Source organism: Apodemus sylvaticus, chromosome 10, assembly GCF_947179515.1.
Source record: "Apodemus sylvaticus chromosome 10, mApoSyl1.1, whole genome shotgun sequence".
NCBI lineage: Eukaryota > Metazoa > Chordata > Mammalia > Rodentia > Muridae > Apodemus > Apodemus sylvaticus.
The window spans coordinates 71,215,072-71,229,358 of NC_067481.1; the positions used below are offsets into that span (position 1 = coordinate 71,215,072).

At 45.3% G+C, this 14,287-nt stretch overlaps 3 protein-coding genes across 5 annotated transcripts in view; 1 reads left to right on the forward strand and 2 right to left on the reverse strand.

Annotated features, from left to right (window-relative positions):
* Positions 1-14,287, reverse strand: part of Kif3a (kinesin family member 3A) — a 315,458-nt gene that overhangs the window by 160,910 nt on the left and 140,261 nt on the right. The gene's annotated exons all lie outside the window — the stretch shown is intronic.
* Rad50 (RAD50 double strand break repair protein) overlaps positions 1-14,287 on the forward strand; it is a 193,780-nt gene that overhangs the window by 118,027 nt on the left and 61,466 nt on the right. The window lies entirely within an intron of this gene.
* Il5 (interleukin 5) lies at positions 3,594-8,052 on the reverse strand. The gene is made up of 4 exons (XM_052197310.1): positions 7,877-8,052; positions 7,107-7,139; positions 4,845-4,973; positions 3,594-4,761 (listed from the first exon to the last, which is right to left on the reverse strand). The coding sequence occupies exons 1-4, from the start codon at positions 8,012-8,014 to the stop codon at positions 4,663-4,665; spliced, it is 399 nt and encodes a 132-aa protein (XP_052053270.1). The 5' UTR covers positions 8,015-8,052; the 3' UTR covers positions 3,594-4,662.

Sequence of the window (14,287 nt, forward strand, 5' to 3'; positions counted from 1 at the left end):
CAGTGTGACAGCTGTCAGGAAAAGACAGCTACCAGGCCTGGGGAGATGGCTCAGCGGTTAAGAGTGCTCAATGCTTTTACAGGGGACTTAAGTCTGGTTCTCTGCACCCACAGCCACCTATAACTCTGGCTCCCAGGGATCTGACACCTCTTCTAGCCTCTGTAGGCACTTGCCATACACACACACACACACACACACACACACACACACACACACACCTAACATATGCCTAAATTAAGAAAAACAAATTGTGGGCTGGAGAGATGGCTCAGCGGTTAAGAGCACTGACTGCTCCAGATTTCAAATCCCAGCAACCACATGGTGGCTCACAACCATCCATAATGAGATCTGACGCCCTCTTCTGGTGTGTCTGAAGACAGCTACAGTGTACTCACATATACCAATAAATAAATCTTTGGGCCAGAGGGAGCAGAGGTCCTGAGTTCAATTCCCAGCAGCCACATGATGGCTCACAACCATCTGTACAGCTACAGTGTACTCATATACATAAAATAAATAAATAAATCTTTTTTAAAAAAAAAAGAAAAACAAATCTTGGGGCTGGAGGGGTGGCTCAGTGGTTAGGAGCACAGGCTACTCTTACAGAGGACCCAAGTTTGAGTCCTAGCATCCACATGGCAACTCTCAAGTGTCTGTTCTCCCAACTCTCAACTCCAGCCCCAGGAATCTGACACCCTTCTGGCCTCTGGGGACATCAGGTTTGCATGTGGTTCACATACATACAAGCAAAGCACCGATACACACAAAAAATAAAATAAAATCCACATTAAAAAAGACAGCTGCACCAAAACAGAACAGTGTATACAGGGGCACAGAGGGATCTGGGATGGGACATAGTTTGCCTGCGGGTAGAGTATTTGCCTAGCATGTCCAAAGCTCTGGGTTCGATTCCTAGCACGGCACAAGCCATGGATGACAGCCCTGCCTGCAATCTCAGCATTCAGAAGGTGGACCAGTAATTCACGGTTATCCTAAGCTATATTAAGAATTTAAGGCTAGCCTGGGCTACATGGAAACATGTCCAAAAAGGGGCAGAGATATACAAATTCATGGGGTGTTGCATTAAGAGTCATTGTTCCTACTGAGTAATAACTCTTCAATAACTTTCTGTTGTTTTTGTTTAAGACAGAGTTTCTCTGTGCCCTGGCTGTCCTAAAACTCTCTTTATAGTCCAGACTGGCCTTGAACTCAGAGATCCACCTGCCTTTGCCTCCCAAGTGCTGGGATTAAAGGTATGTGCCACGCCTGCCTGGCTAAATTCTCTCCTTCTTTATCCCTGTATCTTCTGTCTTCCATTTCCCATGTGTCTATTGCATGAGTCTGAATCTATGACAGACTGGCTAGAGAATCTGTCTGTCTGTCCCTATGTCTGTGATGTGTCTTATGTGTCTATATGGGTCTTTTTTTTTTTTTTTTAAACTTTTCCCTCTTTTGGATAGGGAGAAAGACAAGGTTTCTCTGTGTGGCCATGGCTGTTCTGGAACTCACTCTGTAGATCAGGCTGGTCTTGAACTCAGAGATCTGTCTGCCTCTGCCTCCCAAGTGCTAGGATTAAAGCTGTGTCCCACCACACCCTACTAGCAATATTATAAGGAACCTCAGGGTAAACTGTTAACTCAGCGGAGAGGTCCAGCAAAAGTTCCAGTTTCATAGAATATAAGAGATACTTTCATAATTTTGGATCGCCACACTTTCTGTCCTTGGCAGACATCAGGAACATCAGGAATGCATGTAGTACACACACACACACACCAAAGCTTAAGGAACATGATGAAGGGGTGTGGTGGAAAGAACGTTACAGCCGGAGACTGTGGATAAGTTTTGTGAGATGCTGCTTCCTGAACGTGACTTGGCCATTATACTCGGGAACTCACAGAAGCTGTGGTAATTGACACACCAGCGAGCTATTCAGAGTTCCAATATGAATAAGGAGGGACTCTCCTAAGGCTCCTGCCCTACGGGAGGACCAGTTGGGGGTTGGTGGCCGCCAAGAAAGGGAGAGGATCTTTCCTACCTGTTGGGGATGTGGCCACTGGTACGTTGCCTGAGCTCGAGTAGACAGTCCATACCCTTGCTCATAGGGACAACACTAACTGGACTCAGTGGGCTTAAAAATCAGGGTGAGAAGATTTGAAATCGGGAGGGAGCCATTCTGGGGAGTCCAGGAGGACGGGGGCGGGGGGGGTAGGTGGTATGACCAAAATAGATTACACAGAGGTATAAAATGTTCAAGGAAAAATATATTGAAAGATAAGTATATAAGTAAGCATTCAATCAATAAATGTCATATACCTTAAATGTATCACAATTTTAAAAAGCCAAGTACATGGGTTTTTGCTTGTTTGTGTGTGTGTGTGTGTGTGTGTGTGTGTGTTTTAACATACTAAGGAGCTGGGAGATGCCTCAGTGGGTAAGAGTGCTTTCTGTACAAATATGAGGAGCTGAGTCTGGATCTCTGTCCACTGTGGGAAAAGCCTCACACAGCCATGCACGCCTACGACTCCACCCCTGGGGCTGAGCGGGAGACAGGAGGATTCCTCGATTTTCTGGCTGCCAGCCTAGCCAAAGAATGGGAAACTCCGTGTTCCTCTCAGGGACTCAGGTAGAGAGTGGCAGGGAAAGGTTCCCAGTGTATTCATCTGACCTACACGAGTGCACGCACACACAACATGTGTACACAGATAGTTCATGGTGGATTTTGCGGGAAGAAACTGGATGATGAGCTAGAGGTGAGCTATAACACACTAAAATGTTCCCATTCGATATAAAAGGAACAAGGCTCCTGGGTGATATTTTTGGTAGACAGTACTGGGGAGGGCGGGATGGAGATGACCCTTCTATGACCTGGAAAAGAATCTGACCAGCATTGAGCCACAGAGGTTTTTCACACATCCAATGGTGACGGTGACGTGTGAACTCAGTGACTCTTGTTACTGAGGTGGAGTGGGGGACATGACACCCAACTTGGGGAGAGAGAACTCCCCCAGGCCACAAGGGCATCAACAAGAGCCTTTCTAGCTTCCTTCAGAAACTGGCCTTGAGCCTCACCAGCCAAATTCTAAGAACAGTCCTCTCTCTCTCTCTCTCTCTCTCTCTCTCTCTCTCTCTCTCTCTCTCTCTCTCTCGGGATACCATCCACCTTGCTTTTTGAGACAGGCTCTGTCAGTGGTTCAGGACTCACCAGTTCAGTTCATCTAGGTTGGCTGAGTAGAGAGCCCCTGGGCTGTGGCTGTGTGCCTCCACCACGCCCAGCTTTCTCAGATGGGTTTTGGAGCTCAAACTCAGCTCTTCAGACTTGCATGTACTTTATTAACGGAGCCATCTCCCATTCATTCATTCATTCATTCTTTCATTCATTCCTCTGCTATTCACCCTGAGCCATCTGGCCATACTGCTACATAAGGAGATCCAGGCTCAGTTCCAGCCCTTCGCCTTTCTGTCAATACCACAACCAAGTCCACCCATGGTGCTCCCAGAAACTCTAAGGAGCTAGAGGTGCTCAGCCAGCACATACTCAGTCCCTCCTCTGGGTCCCAGCATTAGAAGAGACCAATAGCAAACTGAATGACAGTTGTTCTTTTTGCTTTATTAGAGTATTACATACAGTGCAATAAATATTAACTTAATCCTTAAACAAGTCATAAATAATATGAACATCTTACAGAATTAAATAAAAACATACATCCGTTTTTCCTGGAGTAAACTGGGGGAGGCTTCTCCAGTGACCCTGATACCTGAATAATATCCCAAGCATTTGATGCTTTCTGTCTGTGTAGGGTAGTAAGGCTGCAGTATTTACTTTGCTTGTTAAGTTCAGTTACACTGAAAAGTAAGGCCCAGCACGTGGCTGCCTCTCATTCTCACTGCAAGGAGATGCTCCGAGTTTCCAGAGTTGGGCTGCTCCAGGCACAGAGGCACAGTCATGGCACAGTCTGACTCATACCCAGAACATAAGAAAGGTCAACCTTGTAGAAATAGAAGTGTGCTTACTGGAGGCTGGGGAGAGTAGCAGGGAGTTGAGGAGAGTTGACTGGAGGGTATTAACTTGACGTTAGATAGGATCAGGAGGCCCCGTGGGTGTGGCATCCCTCCGCAAGAGAGTCATTGAGTGCCACCTATCTCAGGGCCAGGAGAAAGGATGCTGAGGCTGGGTGTGTGATCCTCCTGTGTCCACCCGGACCAAGAGTTCAGTCATCCTTGGCTACACACTGAAGCCTGGAATACTTGAGACCCTGATGCAAAGAAGGCGGGGAGGGCCAGGGAGCACAGCTCACTTGGTAGTATGCACAAAGCCCTGGGTTCCATCCCCAGCACCACGTGAACTAGTCACAATGGTGCATGTCTGTAATCTCAGCCCTTAGGACGAAGAGGCAGAAGGATCAGACATTCAAGGTCATCCTTGGCTACATTACAAGTTAGAGGACAGCCTGCGCTACAGGAATTTCTGTTATACATACACAAAAAGGTTAAATACTTTGCCATATGTGGACCTAGATAGGTTTAACTTGACTACAGGACATAGATATGAATGGAAACAGCATATGGTAACCCTTGCATTTGTACAGTTTTGTGGGTTTTTTTTTTTTTGCATCTGTTGAAAATTTAACTTGTGAAGTTCTGTCGCCACGAAGCAGCTCAGCCTCAGCCTTCCAGTGCCCACTCTGTACCCATCACGGCAAGGAACTCATGCAGGTAATCCAGGAACTGCCTCGTCCTCCGTCTCTCCTCGCTACACTTCTCCTGTGAAGAGAACAGACTGTCATGTTGGCTCCTGGAGAAACAGCGGCAGCCAGCCGGACTCACAGGGTCCCCAGGGAACTTACTTTTTGGCGCTCAATGTATTTCTTTATTAATGACAAGTTTTGAAATAGCATTTCCAAGGTACCCCCATGGACGGTGTGATTCCTCAGTATGTCTAGCCCCTGAAAGATTTCTCCAATGCATAGCTGGTGCTGAAAGGGAAAGATTATCAAGAAGCAAATAGATCACACTGCCCACAACGTACACATATTTCAAAATATCATGCCATATGCAATAAATAACATGCAAATTAAATGCATCTTGTTGGTGCTTATCTGTAATCCCAGCATTCAGGAAGTAGAGGTAAGAGGATCAGGAGTTCAAGGCCAGCCTCTGATATACAGAATTTGAAGCCAGGCAGTGCTACATGAGATCATTTAAAAAAAAATCAACACCAAAGTCAGGATTGGGGCTGGGGAGATGACTCAGTTAAGATCACTGGGTGCTCTTCCAAAGGTCTTGGGTTCAGTTCCCAGCACCCTTGTAGGGGCTCACAACCATCTGAGTCCTGGGATTAAAGGTAAGTGATGCCACACCCATCTTAATATTTTCTTTTGACATTTAGGCTGATGATTTAGAAAAAAATGAAATAATGTATTTTACATTAGAATAAGATCTATTATTTATTTATTGTTTTTTTTTTTTTTTGAGACAGGGTTTCTCTGTGTAGCCCTGGCTGTCCTAGAACTCACTCAGTAGACCAGGCTGGCCTTGAATTCAGAAATCTGCCTGCCTCTGCCTCCCAAGTGCTGGGATTAAAGGTATGTGCCACCACTGCCCAGCTAGAATAAGATATATTGAAATGTATACAATATCATCACATAGTCATATTCATTAAACCATGTAGAAACTATTAATAGAGGACATTCATGATATTTTTATATCTTCCCATCATTACCTAAGAATATAACTCTCTGCGCTGGAGAGATGGCTCAGTGGTTAAGAGCACTGGATGCAGTTCCCAGCATCCATATGAAGGCTCACAACCACCTGCAGCTCCAGTCCCAGGAGATCTGATGCCCTTCTTTTAACCTTCAGGGACACCAGACATATACGTGGAACACATACATACATGCAGGCAAAATACTCACATGCATAAAATAAAAATAAACAAAAGGAATATATCCCTAAATTATTAATACTTTCAGAAAGGTATTAGAGTAGGCAGGCTCTGGAATTCAGTAGTAGAGAGATCGTTTCACACATTGAAGGCCCTGGGCTTGATCCTCAGCAGTAAGAAATAAGACAAGGAAATCAAAAAGGGGCACTAGGATGAAGAGAGCCATGGTCAGAACCAAAGGGAGCCCAGCAGGGCCTCTCGCAGCAGGGCCTCTCGCAGTATGCTGACCCGCACAAAGAATCTGAGGCTGTTGATGTGTGACTGACAGGTCCAGCTGACCACTCACATAACAGATCTAGCTCAAAGTCATTCATAATATTAATTGGTTGGTGGGTTTTGAGTGTCACATAGCCTAGGTTAGCCTCTAGCTCAAAAATGTGGCTGAGGATGACCCTGAACCTCTGATCTTCCTGCCTCCATTTCCCCATTATGAGATTACAGACAAGCACTTCCATGCTTAGTTTATGGCGTACTAAGTACTAAGCATCAACCCAGCATATTAGGCAATCTATCAACAGAGCTTAAATCTCCATCCCTCTAATGTTTGTGGCTTATTTATTTATTGGATTTATTTTTGATACACACAGGGTCTGGCTATGTAATCCAGGCTGGCCTTGAATTTATATGTAGCCTAAGCTAGCCTTAGACTCATGCTACCGGTCTCTGACTCCCAAGTACTGGGATTACATAATTTTCCACTCTCATATTCTTTATATTTATAAACACAAACTTTCACATCCACCTACATTAATTCTTTTGTTTTGTTTTGTTTTTTGTTTTTGTTTTTTCTTTTTCGAGACAGGGTTTCTCTGTATAACCCTGGCTATCCTGGAACTCACTCTGTAGACCAGGCTGGCCTCGAACTCAGAAATCTGCCTGCCTCTGCCTCCCAGAGTGCTGGGATTACAGGCATGTGCCACCATGCCCGGCTCATTAATTCTTTTCAAAGAAAGTCAAACAGTTTAACTGAAAATGAATGCTTTGCTGGGTGTGGTGGCCCAGACCAGTGTCCCAGCTACTCCACTAAGGTAAGAGAATCACTTGGACCCAGGAGCTTGAGATCCCCACCCCGAACACAGCACCAGGAAGCCAAATGCTGATGACTTAGAGCTTAGTATGTGAAGCTGACTTATTCATGCAATCATGGCAGTAAAGGATAACTTACATTTTTGTGAGTAGGAACAGGAAGCCTCATTGTCTGCAAAGGAAAGAAAAGAACATAGGGTCAATTCTAAAGAGAGTTTGTTGCCTTTTTTAATGCAGTGCTTGCTGGTGATAGGGTTACATCACCTGTGCATTAACAGTAACACATTCATAATTGCACTATATTTTTTAGTATAGAATAAAGTTTATTCAGGGCATGGGGAGGGGAATTGAGAGGGTAGTAGAGACAGAAAGGGGGGGACAGAGAGACAGAGACAGAGAGAGACACAGAGAGAATAGAGAAGTAGAGATGCCGGCCACGAGCATGTGAAGAGAGAGGGACAAGAGGACAGCGAGGGAGCAAGAAGGCAAGAGAAGACGCCATTATTGCACATTTAAGGCAGATCTTTATGTTTAGAAATGAACTGCCACAGATTATTAACTTTTTTTTTGAAAAAAATTATTTTGAATCAGGGTCTTGCCTTAGCTCTGAGTGGCCTGGAACTGGCCGTGAAGACAAGTCTGGCCTTGAACTCACAGATCCACCTGACCCTGCCTCCCAAGTTCTGGGATGAAAGGCATGTGCCACCAAACCCAGCTATGTATGCATTCTAAAGAGCAGTCGTCAGGTCAGGGAATATGTCTGCGATCCTAGTATTTGGGAGACAGAGGCAAGGGGATCCAATAGGAGTTGGGACAGCCTTGTCTATAGCCAGTTTGAGGCCAGTCAGGGTGGTAGAGCAAGAGCCCGGTCTTAGAAATAAAGCTGAAGGAATACAAGTTATACTTTACCTCATTGCTTGTCAACAGAGCGCGGTGAGCAGACAGCTGTGTCAAGGTCTCTTTCACCACTATGCTCATGGGAATCTCCATAGCGATGGCCCAGACAGAGCTGAGAGTTAGAGCGCTCAAGGTCAGAAGCATCCTCATGATTCTGAAGCCCTCAGCGTCGGCCTTTAGCAAAGGAAGAGTGCAGTGCAGGGCCTCATCCCCAAGCAATTTATTCTCTCTTTGAGGAAATGAATAATTTCTAACAATCAGATAGAGGTCGCCTAATAAAGGCAAGTAGTGAAACTCAGTGTTTCCAGTGCCTTGGGTCTTCAAACAAAATGCATTTTTTTTTCTCTTTTCATAATAGTAAACATCTCGGGACACCCCCTCCCTTGTTTAAAAAGCATTTTCTGTAACAGAAAAGAACGCTTCTACAACTTTGATCCACATTTACACTCCATTCCGGATATTGAATTGCTCTTTAAAAGATGTGCATACATGGCTGGTCTCTCTAGATGCCCACGGCCACACTCTTGGGAGTATGATCACCTTTTCCTGAGCATCTCTTTTCCTGAGCACCTCCTGTCCCACACCCTGCGTTAATATGTGTGAAACTTAATTCCTGATAAAGTGAAAAAAAAAAAGATGTATTCGAATGTATACCTCCACCAGTTACGCTGAAATACATAAACATTGAGAATGTCCTACTGGGTGTGATGGTGCACACCAGCAGACGTGGGAGATATAGTCGGGAACATCAGGAGGTGAGAGTCATCCTTGGCTACACAGCAAATGTGAGGTCAGTCTGGAACACATGAGACCCCATTTCAAACAGCCAAAGAGAAAAGGAAAAGGGGGTTTCTTTTCAGTTGAACTAAACTCTACAGTTGGCTGTAGCTAGACTTCTCTGTGCTATAAAGGAAAAGAGTTGAAAACTCTCTGGGAGAGCCGTTTATTAAAGCAGCTAGTTCGGCAGAGTTGAGTTGCCTGATGTAGGTTTTTCATCAGCATCCTGTCTGTTATTGAAAGGCCGACCCAAACTGAGTGAAGATAAGGAGAATGCTTCTTGGTTCATATAACACAGAGTGCAGGGAGGCTCCTTCCTGTGCTGCTTCAGTGGCTTGGCCTTGACCCACTTTTCAAGCAGCCTACTGTGTGGAGGGAGGTGTCCCAGGGCAACACCAGGACTCCTGGCTCTCTCTGTAGCTTGTCACACACAGCAGGTTCGCATTTCTTCTCGTTTCCCTTCCTTCTTTCATTTGTGGTGGGTTTATTAAGACACGAAGTCTATGAACTTCTGATCCTTCTGCCTCAGCCTCCCAAGCATTGTGTCAGGCATGTCCCCCTGCTGGGTTCCAGTTTTGCCTTCTCATTGTTCAGTCAAAACAACTCAGTCCCACAGCACTCTCTGGTTTCCAGATGCAGAGGATCCAAGCTGGAACTAAAGTGAGTATTTCTCCCTCCTGGCTGGCTAGCACTCACGGTCCTAGGAGGTATTATGTAGGCATCTGAGGGAGAGTTGTAGCAACAGTCTTACTTAGCTCTGTGCCCTGTTTACATGGGTCAACTGGCCAGGCAAGATGCACCATCTGGTACCCTGATGGTAAGTTGGTTATAGAAGCAACCAACAGCTTTAGGAGTGAATTGGAGGCACATTCCACAGGAAGCCCTGTCAGAGGCTCACAGCTGGGTCATTGGCCCTGGCAGGGAGAGGGTTAAGGTTATTTCACTGAATGGATATGCCATGCCCGTCAAATTGTCTTCTAAGTAACTGTGGATGTCCATACATCAGTGCCACTGTCAGCTTTGGTAAGGGACACTTATTTTAAAGTTGTCAGTAATAATTACAGAGAACCATAACTAGTGGGTCTAGTGACTATTGAATACTCAGTCCCCAAAGGATGTATCTATATCGCCCTCTCCAATGCTCAGCAGGAGGGGTTGGGGGTGGGGGGAGGAGCAGACAGAATCTCAGTACCTAGGGAACTGGTAGACTGTGTGGAATGATGACTTCTGGGCATGAAGTGGCTGTTGTCATCTCCTGTGCAAGACTAGGTCAACCTAGTCAGCATCAGTCATGGAGGAGTGAGAGGCTCCGGGGCCCCACCTTTCCCAAGCATTTATATGTAGTTGCAGTTAATAGTTGATAGGTAAGGAAGAGACTCACAGTCTCTCATCACAGGCAAGATGCCTGTGGCCCTATAAATAGCCCTAAAGAAACACTGGACCACCATCTTCTCTTGCCTTCTTGCTCCCTCGCTGTCCTCTTGTCCCTCTCTCTTCACATGCTCATGGCCGGCATCTCTACTTCTCTACTCTCTCTGTGTCTCTCTCTGTCTCTGTCTCTCTGTCCCCCCCCCTTTCTGTCTCTACTACCCTCTCAATTCCCCTCCCCATGCCCTGAATAAACTTTATTCTATACTAAAAAATATAGTGCAATTATGAATGTGTTACTGTTAATGCACAGGTGATGTAACCCTATCACCTGGTGTATGGTGTATCACAGACAGGGAGCATGTGGGCTTAGCCTCTCCTGTATGTCCCTCAGGCTGAGGTCCTTTCACATGGAGAGTCGCCTGTGTATGAGTGTGTATCATTAGGAGAACCAGTCTTTTGTTTCTTAGGCACAGATCAGGAATCCCAGAAGCAAACACAAATTGTTACCCTGAATTTTTTTCCAAAGCTGTGTATAGTTCTACATGAGATGCAGAGACCTTTAGCATGCAGCTACTTGTGCTAAGTGTGTGTGTGTGTGTGGATATGTGTATGTGTGTTTGCATGTGTGTTGTGCATCTTCATGTATGTACTGAGGTTTGAGCTCTTGGCTAGACATATCTGAGTTGAACACTCTCAAGCATTATGGGAGACAAATTGGCTCATGCCATTGAACCTGTTAGCAGTGAAGCAGGAACCACAGTGGGCTTAAAATGATGCTCTCAAAATCAAAGTTTGGCTCTGGTAGGACCTGCCACCCCCCCAACCCCCAGAGGTCATGAAACAATAATTCTATTTCCCTTCCGATGACTTCTGGCTATGCTGAGAAAGTGTGGGCTTAGATGAAGGCTTCAGGGGAATTGGCAAGTAATTTGCAATTTTAGTAACTCCACCAAGGTTTCAGAGTGATTGATTCAACACCATGACAGAGCTGCACAGGTCATGGAAGGAGTAGCAGACTGAAAAGTCCTCATGCTAGCCTTTACTAAGCAGGGAAACGCAGCACTGGGATGTAATACTGGCTGGCTATGAATGGGATGAAGTGGGAAAGGCTGTGTTTACAAAACGAAGGTATCGAGGTCTAAAGTGCAGCACAGATCATCTCAAAGTGGGATCTCAGCTCCAGTTCATCTATGGCCATATGACTTTCACGTGCTTCCACGAGGAGGGAGTTTAACAACAACCCTCCTCCCCAATCTCACTATAGATACACTGATTCCTTACTTAGAAAAAAATATTTCCTATTCAAAATTGTATTTACTGTTTGAGACAGGGTCTCGTGTAGCCCAGAGTATTCTTGAACTTTCTAGGTACTCCTTGAATTCCTGATCCCCCTGCCTCAGCCTGCTTAGTGCTTGAACAAAATGTGTGTGCTGCCTGGTGGACTCAATATTGTATTTCTTTCAATTTTTAAAAAATTAAGAAATACACTGTAATATGAAATGTTTCATCTCAGCTACTATGTGTTGGGTCCAGTAGCATCATATGCAAAAAATAAACTGTAGACTGTTCACTTTACCACACAGAAGAAACTCTGTAACCAGTGAGTGTTAGAGGCTCCACCCAGCCCTGCCTTCTGAATCTCTGGGCTCCACTACAGCCACACTATTGCCTTTTTTGTTGTTGTTGTTTTTGTTTTTGTTTTTGAGACAGGGTTTCTCTGTATAGCCCTGGCTGTCCTGGAACTCACTCTGTAGACCAGGCTGGCCTCGAATTCAGATATCTGCCTGCCTCTGCCTCCCAGAGTGCTGGGATTACAGGCTTTTATAACTGGTTTATTGCGTTTGGTCTTTAGAGTTCACGGTGTTTTAGCATGTGTGAGTTTTTTTTTCCCTGCTGAACAGTACTCAGTCTTATGGACAAATCCTGTTTTTGTTTTGTTTTTTGTTTTTGTTTTTGTCCATTTTTCTGTTGGTGGGTGCTTAGGTTTCTTCCTTCTTTCAACTACTATGAATAATGTTGTGTATGGGCATGTGTATACAATGTTTTTCTTTTCTTTTTTAGATATAGGGTCTTGTGTATGATTAGAGGGAAAATGGGCGGGGCCAAATACCAGTGTAGGGATGGCAGAATGTGGGGCCCTTCTGGGCGGGCCTGCCTACCTGTAGAGGAAGCCTGGCCAGGCAGGGAAGTCTTGCGTCCTTTCCGGCGGCTGGAGACGCTGAGGCCGGTTCCATTGCTCCTACACGTTTTGATAAGAAGAGGCAGCTCATGGTTTCAAAGCTTTATTATAGAGAAGCAGGAAAAGAAAAAGAGAGAAGTAAAAAGAGAAAGAAAAGATAGAGGGGTGAGAGCTGGCCATGACCACGTGGAAAGAGGGGAGAAGAATGGGGAGAGAGGGGGAAGGGGACAAGAGTGTAAGGGCGATCGAGAAAAGCAAGAGAGCTGGGAGGGGCCCTTTTAGAGTGGGCTGGATTGCCTGGCTGTTGTCAGGTAACTGTGTGTGTGTGTGGGGGGGGGGGGGAACCTGGCTGTAGCCAAGTGACTGTGGGGGTGGGGTCCAGCCCCAACACTAGGGGCCGGGGGTGGGTGGGTGGGGGTGGCCCTCCATGAGGCTGATGGCCACAGGATTATGGAGTTGAAGAGTCAGGAGTATGGAGTTGGTCCCACATATGCTAAGCTGGTTTTCAACTCACTATGTAACTGAGGATGATCCTCCTGCCTCCACCTCCCAAGTGCTGGGATTACAGGTGTGCACCACTATACAGGTTCCTTCCCTCCTCTCTCCTCTCTTTTTCTTTTTAGATGGAGACTGACAATGTAGCCTAAGCTGGCTTCAAACTCTCAATCTTCCAGCTTTAGCAGGCTCAAATATTGGAAGTACAGGTTACAGCTATGTACCTCACAGCTCAGAATCGTATTTCTCATAAAGCTAGGTAACTAACTTTTCCTCTATGAGTTTAATCTTCTCAGCCTGATGGCACGCTTTCTTAGAATAGGAATATTATTTTATTACGTGTGTTTGTGTGTGTGTATGTGTGTGTGTGTGTGTGTGTGTGCACTTGATCATGCCATAGTATGCAGGTGGAAATTAGAGCACAGCTTGTGGGAGGCAGTTCTCTCCTTCTACCATGTGGATTCAGAGAGTAAACTCAGGTCACAGACTTGGCGGCATATAAGCCATCTTACACGGGTGCCCACAGTGGGAACTTTTAAGCAACATTTGAAAGCACTTTATTAAGAGAAATTCCCAAGCAAGAGGTAATGATTTTTTTTGAAAACTGAAAAGTACATTTTATTTAGTATATAGTGTGCCCCAGTACATGAGTGACAGTCAAAGAACAGCTGAACAACCCCAACAGTGATCAGTCATGCTTTGTGAACCTTTGATATGACATCATAAGAATGACATATTATCTCTGTGGTCTTCCTCCTCCAAACCATAATTTCTGTCTAGACATGAGCAGCAAGTACCAGTCATACTGGAATGGAAAGACAATACCTGACCAGTGCTCACCCCAAACCACTAAGGTCATCATATACAAGGACAGACTCAAGACACAGTCACACCCCAGCAGGATCTGAGAGACACACTGAGTGCTCGGATGTGCCGTCCTATATCAGATCCAGGAATGCAGGTAAAATTGCATCCGCCTGCATGGTAGCACACACCTTTTAATCTTAGGACTCTGGACACAGATGCCGGTGGATGGATCTCTGTGAGTTCGAGGCCAGCAGGGTCTACATAGTGAGCTCCAGGTCATCCAGAGCTACACAGTGAGAGCAGGCACTCAATGTTTGTTGAATAAATAACCAAATAAGTAGGCTCTTGATTGTAGATTGTATAAACTGGACAAATTAGTGAATGCCATAGAGGCTCATAGTATCTATGGCCTGCAGCTGGGAAACTGAACAACAGCAAAAAAAAAAAACAAAAAAAACCAAAAACAAACAAACAAACAAAAAAACAAACAAAAAAAAAACCCAAAAAAAACTTTGGGAAGATTAAAGGCAAAAAGTCACAGCATCTGTCAGGGTTTTAAAAATCTGTGTTATTGAGACAGAAATGGTGGTCACATCTGTGGCCCTACCACTCCAGAGGTGGCAGCAAAAAGGCCTAAATCCAGCTACAGGACAAGTGTGAGGCCAGTCTGAACTACATAAACTGGCTCAAAACCAACCCAACCAAACCCTCACAAAATATCCTTTTACTTTAGGGGCAGGGACTCCCTATATAGCCCTGGCTGCCCTAGAACTTGGTGTATAGACCAGGCTGGC